Source organism: Eulemur rufifrons, chromosome 7, assembly GCF_041146395.1.
Source record: "Eulemur rufifrons isolate Redbay chromosome 7, OSU_ERuf_1, whole genome shotgun sequence".
In the NCBI taxonomy this organism is placed as follows: domain Eukaryota; kingdom Metazoa; phylum Chordata; class Mammalia; order Primates; family Lemuridae; genus Eulemur; species Eulemur rufifrons.
In genome coordinates this window covers 140,744,183-140,761,626 of record NC_090989.1, presented here as the reverse complement: position 1 = coordinate 140,761,626, position 17,444 = coordinate 140,744,183, and the positions used below count along the sequence as shown (strand labels likewise).

Here is a 17,444-nt window from a genome sequence, read left to right as displayed (position 1 = left end):
AAACAAACCTGCGCTGCCAGTCCTATAAAAGTATAGTGCATAGAATTATGTATAGTACATAATATTTGGTAGTGATAATAAACAACTTTTACTGGTTTATGTATTTATATTACTATACTTTTTATCACTATTTTAGCGTATACTCCTTCTACTTATTAAAAAAAAAAAAACCTTAAATGTAAAACAGCCTCAGAGCAGGTCCTTCAGGAGATATTCCCAAAGAAGGCATTGTTATCATAGGAGATGATGGCTCCATGTGTGTTACTGCCCCTGAAGACCTTCCAGTGGGATAAGATGGCAGAGGTGGAAAACAGTAATATTGATGATTCTGACTTTGTGTAGGCCTGGGCTAATGTGTGTGTTTGTGTCTTAGTTTTTAACAAAAAAGGTTTTAAAAGAAAAAATAAATAAATATTTTAAAAATAGAAAAAAAGCATATAGAATAAGGATATACAGAAAGAAAATATTTTTGTACAGCTATAGGTATTTGTGCTTTAAGCTAAGTGTTACTACATACAAAAGGATCAAAAGTTTTTAAAAATTTAAAAGTTTACAAAGTAAAAAGGTTCCAGTAAGTTAAGATTAATTTATTATTGAAGAAATAAAAATATTTTTTCCTAAATTTCATGTAGCCTAAGTGTACAGTGTTTATAAAGTGTACAGCAGTGTATAGTAATATCCTAGACCTTCACATTCACACACCACTCACTGACCCAACCCAGCGCAACTTGTAGTCCCACAAGCTTCTTTCATGGTAAGTGCACTATGCAGGTGTACCATTTTTTTTATTTTATGCTGTATTTTTGGTGTACCTTTCCTATGTTCAGATATGTTTAGGTACACTGATACTAACCATTGTGCTATAGTTGCCTGTAGTATTTAGTACAGTAACATGCTGTACAGGTTTGTAGCCTACAAGCAATAGACTATACCACATAGGCTAGGTATGCAGTAGGCTGTAGCCTTTAGGGTTGTGTAAATATACCCTATGATGTTCGCACAATGACAAAATCACCTACTGGTGTGTTTCTCAAAACATGTCATCGTCATTAAGCGACACATGACTGTATTTTATTCTTTTGATGCTACTATAATGGAATTGTTTTTGTAATTTCCTTTTTAGATTATTCATTGTTAGTATACAGAAATACAGCTGTGTTTACTTTGTATCCCACTACTTTGCTGAATTCATTTATTCTAATTTTTTCTTGTAGAATCTTAAGAATTTTCTAAGTATAAGATTGTGTTCCTGGCACTCTGGGAGGCCGAGGTGGGAGGATTACTAGAGCTCAGGAGTTCGAGACCAGCCTGAGTATGAGCGAGACCCATCTCTACTAAAAATAGAAAAATTAGCTGGGTGTTATAGCATGTGCCTTGCAGTCCCAGCTATTCAGGAGGCTAAGGGAGGAGGATCACTTGAGCCAAGGAGTTTGAAGTTACAGTGAACTATGATGATGCTAATTTCACTCTAGCTGGGGTGATAGAGTGAAACTCCATCTTTTTAAAAAAAAAAAAAAAAAAAAAGATCGTGTCATCTGAAAATCCCTCTCCCCTCCTCCTTACACCCCACCAAAATAAATGTGTCATCTGTGAACAGAGATAATTTTACTTCTTTCTTTCCAATTTGGATACCTTTTATTTCTTTTTTCTTGCTGGTTGCTTTGGCTAGGACTTCTAATATTATGTTGCATAGAAGTGGCAAAAGCAGGCATCTTTGCCTTGTTTCTGATCTTAGAGGAAGCACTTTCTGTCTTTCACCATTGAGTATATGTTTACTGTGGGGTTTGTTTGTTTGTTTGTTTGTTTTTTGAGACAGAGTCTCACTCCTTTGCCCTGAGTAGAGTGCCATGGAATCAGCCTAGCTCACAGCACAACCTCAACTCCTGGGCTCAAAGCGATCCTCCTGCCTCAGCCTCCCAAGTAGCTGGGACTACAGGCATGCCCACAACACCTGGCAAATTTTTCTATTTTTTGTAGAGATGGGGTCTCACTCTTGCTCAGGCTGGTCCCAAACTCCTGACCTCAAATAATCCTCCCACCTTGGCCTCCCAGAGTGGTAGGATTACAAGCATGAGCTATCGTGACCGGCTCTTCAATCTTTTTTCTTTCTGTTCCTCAAACTTAATAATTTCTATTGCCCTATCTTCAAGTTCACTGATTCTTTCTTCTGCCTGCTCAAGTATGCTTTTGAAATCATTCCTTTAGTGAATTTTTTATTTTAGCTACCGTACTTTTCAGATCTAGGATTTCTTTCTGGTTTCCTTTTAGGTTTTTTAACTCTTTATTTCCATTTTGTTCATATATCATTTTCATGACTTTCTCCACATCTTTTTTTACTTCTTCAAGCATGCTTAAGACAGTTGTTTTACTTTAAGTCTTTGTTTAATAGATCTGCCATCAGATCTTTTTCAGTGTCAGTTTTTATTTATTTTTTCCTTTGAATGTGCCATACTTCCTATTTCTTTTTGTGCCTTGTGATTTTTTGTAGAAAACTAGACATTTGAATCTAATAATGTGGTAACTATGGAAATCGTATTCTCCCTCTACCCCAGGGTTTTCTGTTTTCTTGTTATTGTTTATTGTTTTTGATTTTGATTGTTGTAGGCTATCTCTGTGCCAAGGATCAGCCTGAGGTTTAAACTTAAGGTCTTTTCGATCTTCTCTGAGCCTGCATCTTTCCCTGGGCATGTGTTGCCACTTTCTAATTTTCCCTGAATATAGGGTTGTTTTTGAATATCCTGGTCTTTAATATCTGGCTTTCAAAAAGGGAGAAAGAGAAAAAGGAAGGGGGTAAGGAAAGGTTGCCAGTCCTTTAAGCCCCTGGAAGTCACTTTAGGTAGAGAGGTAGGGGCTTGCAACAGTGGAAAAGGTATAACAACAATGGCTGCCCACCTCTTTTTCTGTACCTCCGTGATCAGAAGCAGCAGTGATCAGAGCACAGATCCTTTCTACTTCGAGGACAAGGTTCTATTTGCTTACCCAAGCTCCCACAAGCTGTGTGCAAGCTGCTCCAGGAACACATGCACAGCTGCTTGCCAAGGGATTGGAGGTAGTTGCTACTGTGCTAGATCTGAAATTGATAGAAATTAACTGCACTTTAACATTCAAGCCTTTCCCTGGAAGTTGCAAACCTTCAGTAGACTCTAGAGTTCCAAAATACAGTTAAATCAGACAGATTCTGCCAGTGCAATTGGTGTCTCGGTGAAGGGACAGAGTCCTGGTGTTTCCTACGCCACCATCTTCCCAGAATCCCCCAATAATATCTTACAGCTAAAAGATTCAGTTCAAAATCACACATTGCAAATGCAAATTTAATCATCATGTCTCCTTTTTTTTTTTTTTTTTTTTTTTTTTTGAGACAGAGTCTCACTCTGTTGCCCAGGCTAGAGTGAGTGCCGTGGCATCAGCCTAGCTCACAGCAACCTCAAACTCCTGAGCTCAAGCGATCCTCCTGTCTCAGCCTCCCGAGTAGCTGGGACTACAGGCATGCGCCACCATGCCCGGCTAATTTTTTCTATATATATTTTTAGCTGTCCATATAATTTCTTTCTATTTTTAGTAGAGGTGGGGTCTCGCTCTTGCTCAGGCTGGTCTCGAACTCCTGAGCTCAAACGATCCGCCCACCTCGGCCTCCCAGAGTGCTAGGATTACAGGCGTGAGCCACCGCGCCCGGCCCATCATGTCTCCTTATTCTCCTTCAGTGTTCAGTCTTTCCTTGGCTCTCATGACCATCGCACTTTTGAAGGTTAGAAACCAGTTATTTTGTAACGTGTCTCTGAATGTAGGTTTGTCTGATGTTTTCTCATGAGTTAAGTCAGATTATGCATTCTTCACATCAGTATCACAGAAGTGATAGTGCATTCTTTTCATTGCATCCTATCAAATAGTAACACATGATTTCACTTTGCCCCTGACTGGTGATGTTAACTTTGATCACTTAATTATGGTGGTGCTTACCAGGCTTCCTCACTGTGAAAGCTACTTTTTCTCTTTGTAATAAATACATGTCTTATGAAGCGATATTTTAAAACAGGGTATATCCTGTTCCTAATTAAACTTAAAATTTATTCATTTAAAAAATTGATGCACATGTTTATAACTGTATGGACTCATAGTTTCCTATTATACTTAATAGAGTATAATTTGTAACTAGCATTATTTATTTTGATTCTCAAATTGTCTTTGATTTGACCAGCAGGTTCCCATTCAATCTGGCTCTTCGTGTTCTTTTGACATGTCCCCATCCTTGTATTCTGTCACAACAAAATGTTGTACTATCCCTAGTTCGATCCTGGAATCAACCATTTCTCCAAGGAATCCATTTAATCCATTGTGCCATTTAATAGAAAATGGTTTTTAACAGCTGAAGTCTGTACACTAGGTATACTTACTGTTAGTGGGATGTCACTACTCCCCAGACCTCTCCATGGCCAGAGCTAGGGAGTGTGTGCAGGGATGTGGGGGAGTGAGCATAGAGATTTACATCTCTATCTCTATATCTGTATCTTATCAGAAGCCATGCATTTACACCAGTAGCTCCAATTCCATTCTGACACCGTGGGATTTATTTTAATTTCCTTCTTTTCCATATTGATAACACTCCTTTCTGACAGCAATAAACCAAGCTTTTATTGTCTTTAATATATACTTACTTGATCAGTCTCTATGTGACCAGTTTTCCATCTCCACTACCACCTCCTCACTTGCACAGATCCACTCCTCATCCTGCTGGGCTTTGATATTCCACCCTCACCCAAAGCCATGGATTGCCCTTGTCACTCCACTTTGGCTCCAACTGCTCACACCTGGTCACCACTCTGTGTGGATACCCTTTCTACCTGTTCGGGCTCAGCAATAATTAAGGAAATACCCCAGTCACACAGAGTGTAGGAGGCAGAGGTTTGATGAGACTACAAAGCCCATTTCCTTTTCACTTGACCACAGTGCCCCTCTGTGTGAAAAGAGGAAAAATTCAGTACTGTATGTTTATCTCATTAGTATAATACAAATAGTTCAGTTTTAATTTAAATAATTGATGTGCACTCTGTGCCAGAAATTATTTTTCTGCCAGTCATCTGTCCAGACCATTATGTCAAGTCATTTCTAACTATCTGCTAAAGCAATTACAAAGCCAACTTTCATGAAAAAGAAAACTTCCTTTGAAAGCTTTTCTTGTGACTTCCCTGTATTTAGCTGAAATAAAATACACTCTAATCAGAATGATCCTCTGACATCTGTGAAAGTTTGATAACTTATAACTTTCCAAGAGTGATTTTCATGAGGTTTATAGAGATGAAGTTATCCTGCTGCAGTAGTTCTTGTTAAACCAGCCATATTGTATTAATATTGATTGGTCTGTAGTATACCCAGAGAAAGAGGAAGGAAATGAATCTATGACACAAGCTCAGGCCACTGCCTGCCCAAGTCCCTCAAAGCCTGAATTAATCATGTATTTGATCATCAAAAGAATTTGAGAACAATTCTGGTATTTTGTAATGCTCTAATGTGAAGTTTTAGATTTAACTATTATTTCTACAAAAATGGTTCAGAGCACTATCTGATGACTGTTGACAAACAAGCAATAAATGCCCTTTAACATTCATAAAGGCCAGGTGCAATGGCTGACACCCTGTAATCCCAGCACTTTAGAAGGCTGAGTTAGGAAGATTGTTCAAGGCCAGGAGTTTGAGACCAGCCTAGGCAACATAGCAATTCCTTGTGTCAAAAAAAAAAAAAAACAAAAAAAAATTGCCAGGCATGATGGTGCATGCCTGCAGTCCCAGCTATTCAGGAGGCTGAGGCAGGAAGATCACTTGATCCCAGGAGTTCGAGGCTGCAGCGACCTATGATCATGCCACTATACTCCAGCCTAGTGACAGAGTGAGACCCTGTCTCTTAAAAAAATAAATAAATAAATAAAAAATTCATAAAATCCACGAGTTTTAATTATAGTTTTGAAAAGAAAGCAAAAACAAATCAAAACTCATTGGTAACTATTAAGCCCAACTCTTGACTGTGAAATTTAAAGAGAACTATATGAAGCATCTATTCTACCTTTTCTATCAAATGATTTTTCAGGGTATTCAAAATAGCTCTGGTTGAGAAAGTTACTTTCTACAGAAGAATTTAAGCCATAGAAGGAAAGATATGATTAGATAATCACCGTTTTTAACTGCTATTAAAATAACTGAGCAACAATCAGTGGGCAAAACCATTAGTTAAAATATCGATAGGGGCCGGGCGCGGTGGCTCACGCCTGTAATCCTAGCACTCTGGGAGGCCGAGGTGGGCGGATCGTTTGAGCTCAGGAGTTCGAGACCAGCCTGAGCAAGAGCGAGACCCCATCTCTACTAAAAATAGAAAGAAATTATATGGACAGCTAAAAAATATATATAGAAAAAATTAGCCGGGCATGGTGGTGCATGCCTGTAGTCCCAGCTACTCGGGAGGCTGAGACAGGAGGATCGCTTGAGCTCAGGAGTTTGAGGTTGCTGTGAGCTAGGCTGACGCCACGGCACTCACTCTAGCCTGGGCAACAGAGTGAGACTCTGTCTCAAAAAAAAATAAATAAATAAATAAAAATATTGATAGGGATCTTACAAGGATTGGATGAGATTGTAAAATCTTGAAAACTGTTAAATCTGGGTGGCGGTATATGGGGGTTCGTTATACTGGTCTCGCTTATGTATTTTTCTTATAAAAAAGTTTTTTTGGTTTTTTTTTCTTTAATCTTATGACAGATTATATAAAAAGTTTTAAAATAACTTTAGTGTTTTGGGGATGACAAGATTAAAAAGAAAATTACTCAATGTCTTTTTTCTTTGTCTTTTTTACAACCAACATTGATTTGTCTGTGTTTCATAATGTTAGAAAGTTGTCATCCCCATACTTATGAGAGTCGACCTATAAAGTTACAGAATTAATATCATGTCCCTTTGACAGATCTTTCCCTAGACCATTCTGACCTAGTTGCAGAGTTATTGAAGGAGCTATCTAACCATAATGAACGTGTAGAAGAAAGAAAAATCGCCCTCTATGAACTCATGAAACTGACACAGGAAGAATCTTTCAGTGTTTGGGATGAACACTTCAAAACAATATTGCTTTTATTGCTTGAAACCCTTGGGGATAAAGAGGTAAATGACAGAATATGTAAATAATAGCCTGTCCTTCTTGTCTCTTTTAGATTGCCTATTAATCAGGTACTACACAGATTTGGAAATTGGGAAAATGAGTCTATTCTACTGCTTCTTTCTGCATGAAATATTCACTATAAAGTACTTTTTCTTCACCAAGTAGCTCAACAATGTTGAATGGTTAATAACAGGAAGAGTGAAAGGTTGCAGACTGAATTCCTTATAGAAAAGTATATTTAAATTAGTTATTCAGAAGTATAATCAGAATATGGTTGGTTCTTGATTTCTTGCAAATCTAGAAAGTGTGATGCATGTTTTCAACTAGAGATGTCAAAACTTAATTAAGGTAATATACCACATACTTTGTGCAATTGTCTACAATTCCCTCCAGTGTTAAGAAATTAACATTAAGTTACAAAAATTAAAAATGTTAAAGAGTATCTATAACCTAAAATATTAAAAACATTTAAATGTTCCTCTTAGCCTACAATCAGGGCTTTGGCATTAAAGGTTTTAAGAGAAATCCTAAGGCACCAACCAGCAAGATTTAAAAACTATGCAGAACTGACTGTCATGAAAACATTGGAAGCTCATAAAGATCCTCATAAGGAGGTAAGTTACCCGAGAGTTAAATTATTTTATTCTCATTATTGCATGAAACATGTAAATGTTGTATAAATGTACTCGTATTAATCATTTTCTTGATGAACACTTACTTTGATATTCAAGGTAACACCTGATTAAGTTGTGAACATATTTTTTTCCTATTAAATGAATTATGTTGATATCATGGCCTTTCACCTAAAATAGGGCTAGCTCTAGGAAACAATTTATCTGATTTCATTTTCTCCTTCACTTCACTTTTAGTTTTCTACTTAGAATTCACCAGTCTTACCTTCACTTTCCATGTAGCAATAAGGATTTGATTTTTTTAGGTAACTAATGGAGATAACAAATCCTTGATATTTTTAAGTGGTACATTGCCTATAGGAGCTATATATATATGTTACAAGTTTATTCAATAAAGTAATAAGGGTGTTTGCTTCAGCAGTACATACACTACAATTGGAACGATACAGAGAAGATTAGCATGGCCCCTGCACAAAGGTGACACACAAATTCGTGAAGCATTCCATATTTTTCAGCCTCCAGTTGACAGAGAGTAAAAAGCCAGGGCCCTAAGTCATACAGAAACAAAGAAATTAATTCTGCCAACAAACTGAATGAGTTTAGAAGCAGATTATTGCTCAGTGAGGTCTCCAGACAAAAATATAGCCCAATTACTCTCTGTATTGAGTCTTGTCAAATCCTGACCAGAGACCTGGATTCCTGGCCCACAGAAACTGTGAGATAATAAATATGTGTTATATTAGGGGGAAAAAAAAAGTAATGAGGATAGCTTTCATGGAAAATTTCTGTAAACCTGTTTCATTACTTTGTAGTCATGATAGCTCCCTCTCTACACCAGTGACGTTGATTAAATAACCATGAGGATTTTTATTATAATCTCAGAAAGAATTAGAAAAGGGAATTTCAAATAAGAACTGCATTTCTAAGAAAAAGCACCTGAGTAATAGCATTAGGTGTCTCTGGTAGAACCAAGATGTTAGCAAAAGGCAAGTCAAAAAAAAGAAAGTTAAAATAGCAGTGAGATAAGATGAATCAAAGCCAAATGCAAGAGCTACAACCATAAAACTTTCAGAAGAAAGCAGAGGTGTAAATCTTTGTTATTATTGGATTAGGCAATGGTGGTGGTGGTGGTGGTGGTTGTTGTTGTTGTTGTTTTTTGAGACAGAGTCTCACTCTGTTGCCCGGGCTAAAGTGAGTGCCATGGCGTCAGCCTAGCTCACAGCAACCTCAAACTCCTGGGCTCAAGCGATCCCTCTGCCTCGGCCTACCGAGTAGCTGGGACTACAGGAATGCGCCACCATGCCCAGCTAAATTTTTCTATATATATTTTTAGCTGTCCATATACTTTCTTTCTATTTTTAGTAGAGACAGAGTCTCGCTCTTGCTCAGGCTGGTCTCAAACTCCTGACCTCGAGCGATCCTCTCGCCTCGGCCTCCCAGAGTGCTAGGATTACAGGCGTGAGCCACCACGCCTGGCCTAGGCAATGGTTTCTTAACATAAATCCAAAAGCAGAAACAACTAATTAAAAAAACAAATAAATTGGACTTCATAAAAATTAAAAACTTTTGTGCTTCAAAGGATACTATCAGGAAAGTGAAAATACAACTCACAGAATGGAAGAAAAATTTTGCAGCTCATGTAACTGATAAGGTACTAATATCTGTAATATATAAAAGTCATCTTACAAGTCAACAGTGAAAAGACAACTTAATTTTTTAAATGGGCAAAGAATCTGAATAGACATTTCTCCCAAAATTTACAAATGGCAATAAGCACATGAAAAGATGGTCAACACTATTAGTCATTAGGAAAATGCAGCTAAAACTACAATGAGATAATACTGATCATCCACAATGAATACAGAAAGTAAATGTTGGTGAGGATGTGGAGAAATGGAAACCCTTGGGGTAATTTACTTTTTTAAAAGATTTCACTGTGAACTTTCTAGGAGAATAAATCATAACTTTTAAATCTATCTGGATTTTTATACATCTTTTTTTTATTCAGCTGGTATTTAGTAGTGATAAATCTATAGCATCTCACTGAAAGTTTGAAAAACAGTATTTAATATTTGTAGTTTAGTTGTACACTTTCAAACCCAAATAAAGCCTGTAGGATCCCTATTTTTACAAAATATAAAATTGACATTCTTAAGGTGTTACAGCTGAAATTAGCCCTAGGTCTTCTGACTTCCAGTGTATTTTCTTTCAATGTATTTTCCACTGTACCTTTCTAAGCTCCTTTCACCAACTGAAATCAGAAGTGAGACACTGACAAAGTAGCATAAAAAGCAATTATTTTTACATGTTTTTAAGATCATCTTTAGAGATTGCAGATTCTAATAAGAAGATAGACAACCATTCTGTCTCCTCACTGCAAAACCAGTGTTTTACCCTCCCCAAGCCCAATACAAAAGGAAAGAAAATCATTATGAAAAGAAGGGGGAATAGTATGTAAACTTGTGGTAACACATTAATAATGATTTTTTATTTTATTTCTTATTAATCGATACAAAAGGTACTAGCACTCCTTGAGATGAGAGTTACTAATAATGAGCAGGGCCTCAGCCTAGCTGATGCAGGAGACTCCACTCACATCATACCCTAGGTAAATAGAGCCTCCACACCCTGGCACAACTAGGTCAAAATTTTATTTAAAAACTACTTTTGGCCGGGCGCGGTGGCTCACGCCTGTAATCCTAGCTCTCTGGGAGGCCGAGGTGGGCGGATCGTTTGAGCTCAGGAGTTCGAGACCAGCCTGAGCAAGAGCGAGACCCCATCTCTACTAAAAATAGAAAGAAATTATATGGACAGCTAAAAATATATATAGAAAAAATTAGCCGGGCATGGTGGTGCATGCCTGTAGTCCCAGCTACTCGGGAGGCTGAGACAGGAGGATCGCTTAAGCCCAGGAGTTTGAGGTTGCTGTGAGCTAGGCTGACGCCACGGCACTCACTCTAGCCTGGGCAACAGAGTGAGACTCTGTCTCAAAAAAAAAAAAAAAACTACTTTTGCCAACAGTAAAAGAATACAAAAGAAGGGAGAAAGGTGTAATAAAGCTCCATATATCCATCATCTAGCTTCAACAGTTATTGACATTTTACCAATCTGTTTTATCTGTACCCTCACTTTTTATATGTGTGGTTTACTATATTTTCAAAGCAAATTCCAAATGTGTCGTTTAAATACTTCATGAAATTTATACTTACAGAACATAGTATAATGTTTTAAAAATTACTTTCTGGCTTAATTTCCTGTTTGCTTTAGGTGGTGAGATCTGCTGAGGAAGCAGCATCAGTATTGGCCACTTCAATTAGTCCAGAACAGTGCATCAAAGTGCTTTGTCCTATCATCCAAACTGCAGATTACCCAATTAATCTAGCTGCAATCAAAATGCAAACAAAAGTGATAGAGAGAGTATCCAAGGAAACTCTTAACCTGCTTTTGCCAGAGATTATGCCAGGCCTAATACAGGTAAGCAACAAAGCTTGAAGGAATAAGCTATGATACAGTAGGGGTTAGGTTATTTTAGGTACTTTCCAGGCAAAACTAGTGGCACGATCAAGCCTTCCTGCTGTCTGTGATGTTCAGGACAAAGACTTCCCATAACTAGCCAGGGTGAGTGTGAGTGTAGTAAAATATACATAACAAAATTTACTATTTAACTATTTTTAAGTATACAATTTAGTGACATAAAATATATTCACAAAGTTGTACAGCCATCACTACTATCCGTATCCAGACCTTTTTCACCATCCAAAACTGAAACTCTGTACCCATTAATCAGTAGCTCCCCATTTCCTCCCTCCCTCTTAGCCCTTGGTACCTCTGTTCTGCTTTCTGCTAGGTTCCTCAGATAAGTAGAATTATACCATATTTGTCCTTTTATGTCTTCCCTATTTCACTTAGCATAATGTTTTCAGGCTTCATCCATGTTGTAGCATGTATCAGAATTTCATTCTTTTTTATGTCTGAATAATATGCTGTTTATGTATATACTATGGTTTGTTTATCCATTCATTTGTTGATGTTTATTCATTTATTGATTGTTTCCTTTTTTTTTTTGGAGACAGAGTCTTGCTCTGTTGCCCAGGCTAGAGTGCTGTGACATCAGCCTAGCTCACAGCAACCTCAAACTCCTGGGCTCAAGCAATCCTACTGCCTCAGCCTCCTGAGTAGGTGGGACTACAGGCATGTGCCACCATGCCCAGCTAATTTTTTCTATATATTTTTAGTTGTCCAGTTAATTTCTTTCTATTTTTTACTAGAGACAGGATCTCGCTGTTACTCAGACTGGTCTCAGACTCCTGACCTCAAGTGATCCTCCCGCCTCGGCCTCCCAGAGTGTTAGGATTATAGGCGTGAGCCACCACCCCCAGCCTGTTTCCTTTTTTATTACATAAATACTGCAATGAACTTCTTATATTATCTTCTTGTACTTCTATGTATACATCTAGAAGCAGAATTTCTAGGTGTTGCCAGATTTCTCTCAAAAATGGTTATACTAATTTACAGTCATAGATGTCATGTGTATTTCTCCATCTACACAAACCCATGCATGTAAAGATCTGAACAAAATGGGATATTTTGTAACATGCTTTCAGTAACTTAACCATATATTGTGAACTCTTTCCATTTAGTAAGTAATATTTTACAATGTAATTTTAATGGATGACTAATACTACATTGTATATTTAAAGCACAGTGGCTCACACCTGTAATACTACAACACTCTGGGAGGCCAAGGCAGGAGGATCATTTGAGCCTAGGAGTTTGAGGTTGCAGTGAGCTATGATGAAGCCACTGCACTTCAGTCCAGGCAGCAGAGCGAGACACTGTCAAAAAAAAAAAAAAAAAACTCTCCTAAAGAGAATTAATCATTCATTACTTTGTATATCTACAGAATCATAATTTGTAATTCTGTTCTAAGTTTAATGTTACTCACTAAATTGTGAGGTCCTAAGATAAGATCCAAATCTCTTTTCCATCTATGCTTTCATGCCAAATAAATGTTTGCTGAATGAATAACTTAGAGTATGAAGATACTAGCAAAGAGCTGTTGTGGCTTTAAGTTCTTGTAAATTTATTTTCTCTCACGTTAGCTTGGTGCAGAATCTTATAGCATACATGATTTTTGGGAATAGGTATCTTACCTATCAGAAAAGCACAAGAACTCTAATGAATTTAAATATTAGCATTTGAATTTTTTGCTATAAACTATTAAAATTAGGGTATATAAGTAATAGGACCTGAACAATGAGAGGCAAGAAGACAATGGCAATGTAGTTTTTGAATGCCTTTACATTTTCTCACCAAAAAGTTATCTCACTGAGCAGCTAGGATTGCATACAAAAAACATGAAAAACATCTTCAGCAAAATTAGGGAAATATATCCCAGTGAACCCCAGAATATGAGCAGATGGAACCAAACCACCACCAGCACCAACAGCAAATTCTCCTGGGGATCTCAATGGTATGGAAAAGTATAAAGGAAAATCAAAAGTTACTTTGAAGACCCTGGTGCCAAAGTGCTCTTGCCCTTCTGCCTTCCGCCATGGATGATAGCAGCAAGGCCCTCACCAGATGCTGGCACCTTGATATTGGACTTCCCAGCCTCCAGAACCATGAGAAATAAGTTTCTTCTCTTTATAAATTAAAGAAAAAAAAGACCCTGGTGCCAGAGAATCACACAAGTGCTCACCCCTAAAAGAGAGATACCTATTCTGAGTGAAGAAGAACTAAATATGCATGATTGAAGTGAGAAAAAAATTACAAGTGAAGATAGAGATAGGAAGGCCAGATCATTCTGGGGTGGCCTGGATCCTCAAGACTTTTAGAAATACCAAACAGAATTTCCCTTCCAGAAAGAGCTTCTAATTTTGGAAAAACTCCCTGGAATAGAGTGTACACTGAGCATGATAGCAATACTGTGGCAGAGGTGGCTACACAAAAAGACCATATTTTTTAATACTTTAAGATAACAAGAAGGAGGAATCCTGCAGCAGCAAAGCTAGAAAAGCTTTCACAGCCCAATGCCAACCCACTACACAGAAATTTTCTTTCCTCTGTATGCTTGAGATCTCATCTTTGAGTTACATCTTCTGTCCCTGTCTTTTGAAAAGGTAGTTTTCTCAGATCCCCTAGGAGTACTAACGATAGACTTTTCTTCCTAGGGTTATGATAATTCAGAAAGCAGTGTTCGGAAAGCTTGTGTCTTCTGCCTGGTGGCTGTTCATGCAGTAATTGGTGATGAACTAAAACCACATCTCAGTCAACTCACTGGCAGTAAAGTAAGTAATGCTGCTTTATTTTAAAGATGGTGGCCAAGTTCATTCTTCAAACTTTAGTTCTGTGTGTGGGTTAAAGGGTAAATTTGTTATTCTGCTTTTAATAAATCAGGCTTTGAGCATACAACTTGCCCTTGTTCCTCCTGTTTTGCATTTTATCTGTTTCTGCTCTAACATTTGTCACTCAGGTGAAGTCAGCAGTTTGGCAGGGTGGTTGGTAGATTTCTGTGAGAGAAAATTCCTACGGCTTCTGGTTATTTGTAAAAGCGAACTGACTCCTTTCCCACTCCCACACCACAATTGTTACCCCCAAGGACTATTTAGTTCAGAATAAATAGATTGTTGTGCTTATATGTTCACGGATTACTTTATATCTCCCAAAATATGGAACACTTGAACATTTTAAAAATTTTCTCCTTAAGAACTATGGTAATCAAATATTTGTTCTTTTTTCTCTTTCTATTATGATCAAAATTAATGGCGACTTTTACTTAGTATATTAAAATAAAAATTTCTGGTTAGTCCTTAAGACTTAAAAAAATAAGTAAGTCTTGCTTTCCTCATTTCATTGGTACCACCAGAACTTTGAAATTTGTTCTAGAGGGTGGGGATAAACTATGATTGTCGAATTATGGCTTATGAACCAGTTAGCAGGGAGTACTCACCTTCCTTTAAATAGTTTCCCAAAATTCTAATAATTGTCATTACTATGGTCAAGTTTATTTTTCTAATAGCAAAAAGGCAGAATAAAAATACACACAAAGAAAAATGAGCTCGGGTACACATCTTACATTAAAGTATCTATACAAATTATAGATTAAAGCAGTGATTCTTAAACCTTTCTTGGTTACAGACTACTTTGAGATTTAGGTAAAATCTAATCTCAAGAAAATTAAATACAGTGCTTGCTTTGATAGCACATATACTAAAATTGGAACGATACAGAGAAGATTAGCATGGCCCCTGCGCAAGGATGACATGCAAATTCATAAAAAAGAAATTAAAAAAAATAAATAAATTTAAAAAAGAGAAAATTAAATATATACGGAAAATTTTAGATGTAGGATTCAGGGTTCAGGGATCCCCTGAATCCCATGAACACCAGGTTAAAAACTCTTAGATCAAAGGGTTAATATTAAAAAAGCAAACCTTCAGAAACAATTAAAAGTCAGCACTTTATCAGAATACTAGGCCGCCAGTAATACTGCTACATAGGGAGACAACAGGTAGGTGAAAAAAATATTTTTAAACAACATTAGATGAAAAAAAAAAGTAGAACAAAGAATTGTATATGCATTGGTTACAAACTTCATAAAAACATAATCTCATACTGATGAAGAATGCAAACTGACAGAAATCAAAACCGTTCTTGTTAGAATGGCAGTAGCATGGTGGTCTGAGATCTTGGGTCCTGGAACCCAGTTGCCTGGGCCCACTTCTTACCCACCCCTGTGACCTGAGGCAGTAACCTAACCATTCTGTATCTTGATTTCCTCAATTGTAAAATGGGGAAATAAAGAGATAATGTAAAGCACAGTATGTAACACATAGTGCTCAAATGTTTGTCACTATTGCTTTAATGGTGACTTCTTTTTCTGAATATCCTGTAGTGTTTTATATTTTATCACTACAACGTTTTTTAAAAAGTCGGGCGGGATACTCAGTCATGAACAAACTCTAAGACTTAAAAAATTTTTGTGTAATTCTCAACAATAACTTGGGCATTATAATAACCCACAGCCTAAAATCTGTCTTTCAAAGCTCACACAATATATATAATTTTTTTTAATGAGCATCTTATCATAATTCAGAGCAGCTCGCTCAAATGACATTTGTTTGACTTGAATCTGCAGATGAAGCTACTGAATCTTTACATCAAACGTGCACAAACAGGTTCTGGAGGAGCTGATCCCACTACTGATGTTTCTGGACAAAGTTAGTGAAACTCATCAAAGTGAACCAGGTCTCTCAAAGAAAGGACAGACAGACCACCCTCATCAATGAAAGGAAATTCTCAAATACATCTTTTGGAACTTAACCATTGTTTCCCAGTTTTAGTTTTTTGTTTTGTTTCATTTTGTATTTTCTGTAACAGAGGGCTACCCTCAGTCTGCATGTAACTTTTATGATAGTTATTCCAAATTCAAGAAGAAGCAGTATTAACATCAATTGATCAATACAAAGTAATTTTTAATCTAATTCATCATTTCACATTTGTACTTCTTTGTCTTCCCATTAACCTTTGCCAGTGTTATGATTGTATAAATTTTTTAAAATGCTGGTTAAACAGGAATGCTTAAAGCTTTAAAAGTTTAACAGTCTAAAACATTTTTTTTGCCTTTATTCAACTGCAGAATAATATTTTTATTGCTATTTTGAGTTTTGTTCCGTATCATGTCCTATGCTAGAAATATTGAAATGATGTGAAACAAAGCAGGACTAATTTGAACTTCAGCTGGACTCTGTTGGTGTGATGGTGATACATGTCATTAGTTGCAACTTCTTTGGGGTGATCTTAAGACCTCAAAGACATATGTTACAGAATCAGCCAGTTCTGTAAAACTGATATTGTTTGTTGGTTATTGATCTTGCCATCTTTATTTAAAACCGTGTCCCTTCTATGATCCCTTAAGAAAGCTGCACCAAATCATCTGCCTGTTTTTTTCTCGATGCTTATTGAAATAGAAGGTTTTATTGCAGGGTTTTTTTGGTTTGTTTATCTTTGTTGTGATGATGCTTTTTTTGTATTTATTAATGTCAAATTCACTTATGAATAAACTTGATAATGGAAACAGACAAAAAAAAATCAAGTGCATGTGTGTCCTTGACCGTCTTCTGTTTCTCACTTAATAAACAAACTAATTGAGACATGGAAGTCGACCAGCACCTTTTCTTTAAATGGTGGAACCTGGTTTCCTTTTACCATGAAATTGTCTTACTTGAAAACGTTGATCCTGATGAGAGAGAAGATGGTGCCAAGGCTATCTTTGTATAATGGGCTCAAATTCTCTACCTCTTCAGGCCTAATACTTTTAACTGAGCTGCTGCCTATAGTGTCTTTTGGGAAACTACTTAAAGGGTGATTTTCTGTTCGCTTTTAACAAGTTTTTTTAATCACCTTTTTGCTACACCTGTTCTTTTCATGTGCAGCCAACTTTCAGAAATTACCAGTTGTGGTGAAAGGCCAAATTAGATAATTTGGAACCAGGATACTAATGATTTCTCATCTTGACTATTTTTTTTTTAAATCCTAACATAACGTGAATTTGATTGGAAAGGCAAATAGCTATTAGGGAAGCAGTTTGCTATTGTTACAGAGTTATCTGTACTTTCTTTGTTTAATTGAAAAAATGTAGAAATGTATGTAAAGAATTTAAGACAAGAGTACTGA

At 36.8% G+C, this 17,444-nt stretch overlaps 1 protein-coding gene and 2 non-coding genes across 29 annotated transcripts in view; all 3 read left to right on the top strand.

Moving 5' to 3' along the window:
* The window catches only part of CLASP2 (cytoplasmic linker associated protein 2), a 196,939-nt gene extending 180,184 nt beyond the window's left edge, over nt 1–16,755 (top strand). For all 27 annotated transcript variants that reach the window (XM_069475479.1, XM_069475475.1, XM_069475478.1 and 24 more), the window contains 5 exons: nt 6,943–7,136; nt 7,620–7,748; nt 11,034–11,240; nt 13,940–14,056; nt 15,907–16,755. In XM_069475479.1, the coding sequence (XP_069331580.1) occupies nt 6,943–7,136; nt 7,620–7,748; nt 11,034–11,240; nt 13,940–14,056; nt 15,907–15,993 (734 nt within the window). In that variant the 3' untranslated portion in view covers nt 15,994–16,755. The remainder of the gene's footprint in view (nt 1–6,942; nt 7,137–7,619; nt 7,749–11,033; nt 11,241–13,939; nt 14,057–15,906) is intronic.
* Nucleotides 8,174–8,278, top strand: LOC138388780 (U6 spliceosomal RNA). The gene has a single exon (XR_011234270.1). It is a non-coding gene; the product is annotated as a U6 spliceosomal RNA (small nuclear RNA).
* On the top strand, nt 14,955–15,061 carry LOC138388796 (U6 spliceosomal RNA). The gene has a single exon (XR_011234283.1). It is a non-coding gene; the product is annotated as a U6 spliceosomal RNA (small nuclear RNA).
* Nucleotides 16,756–17,444: the final 689 nt, after the last annotated feature.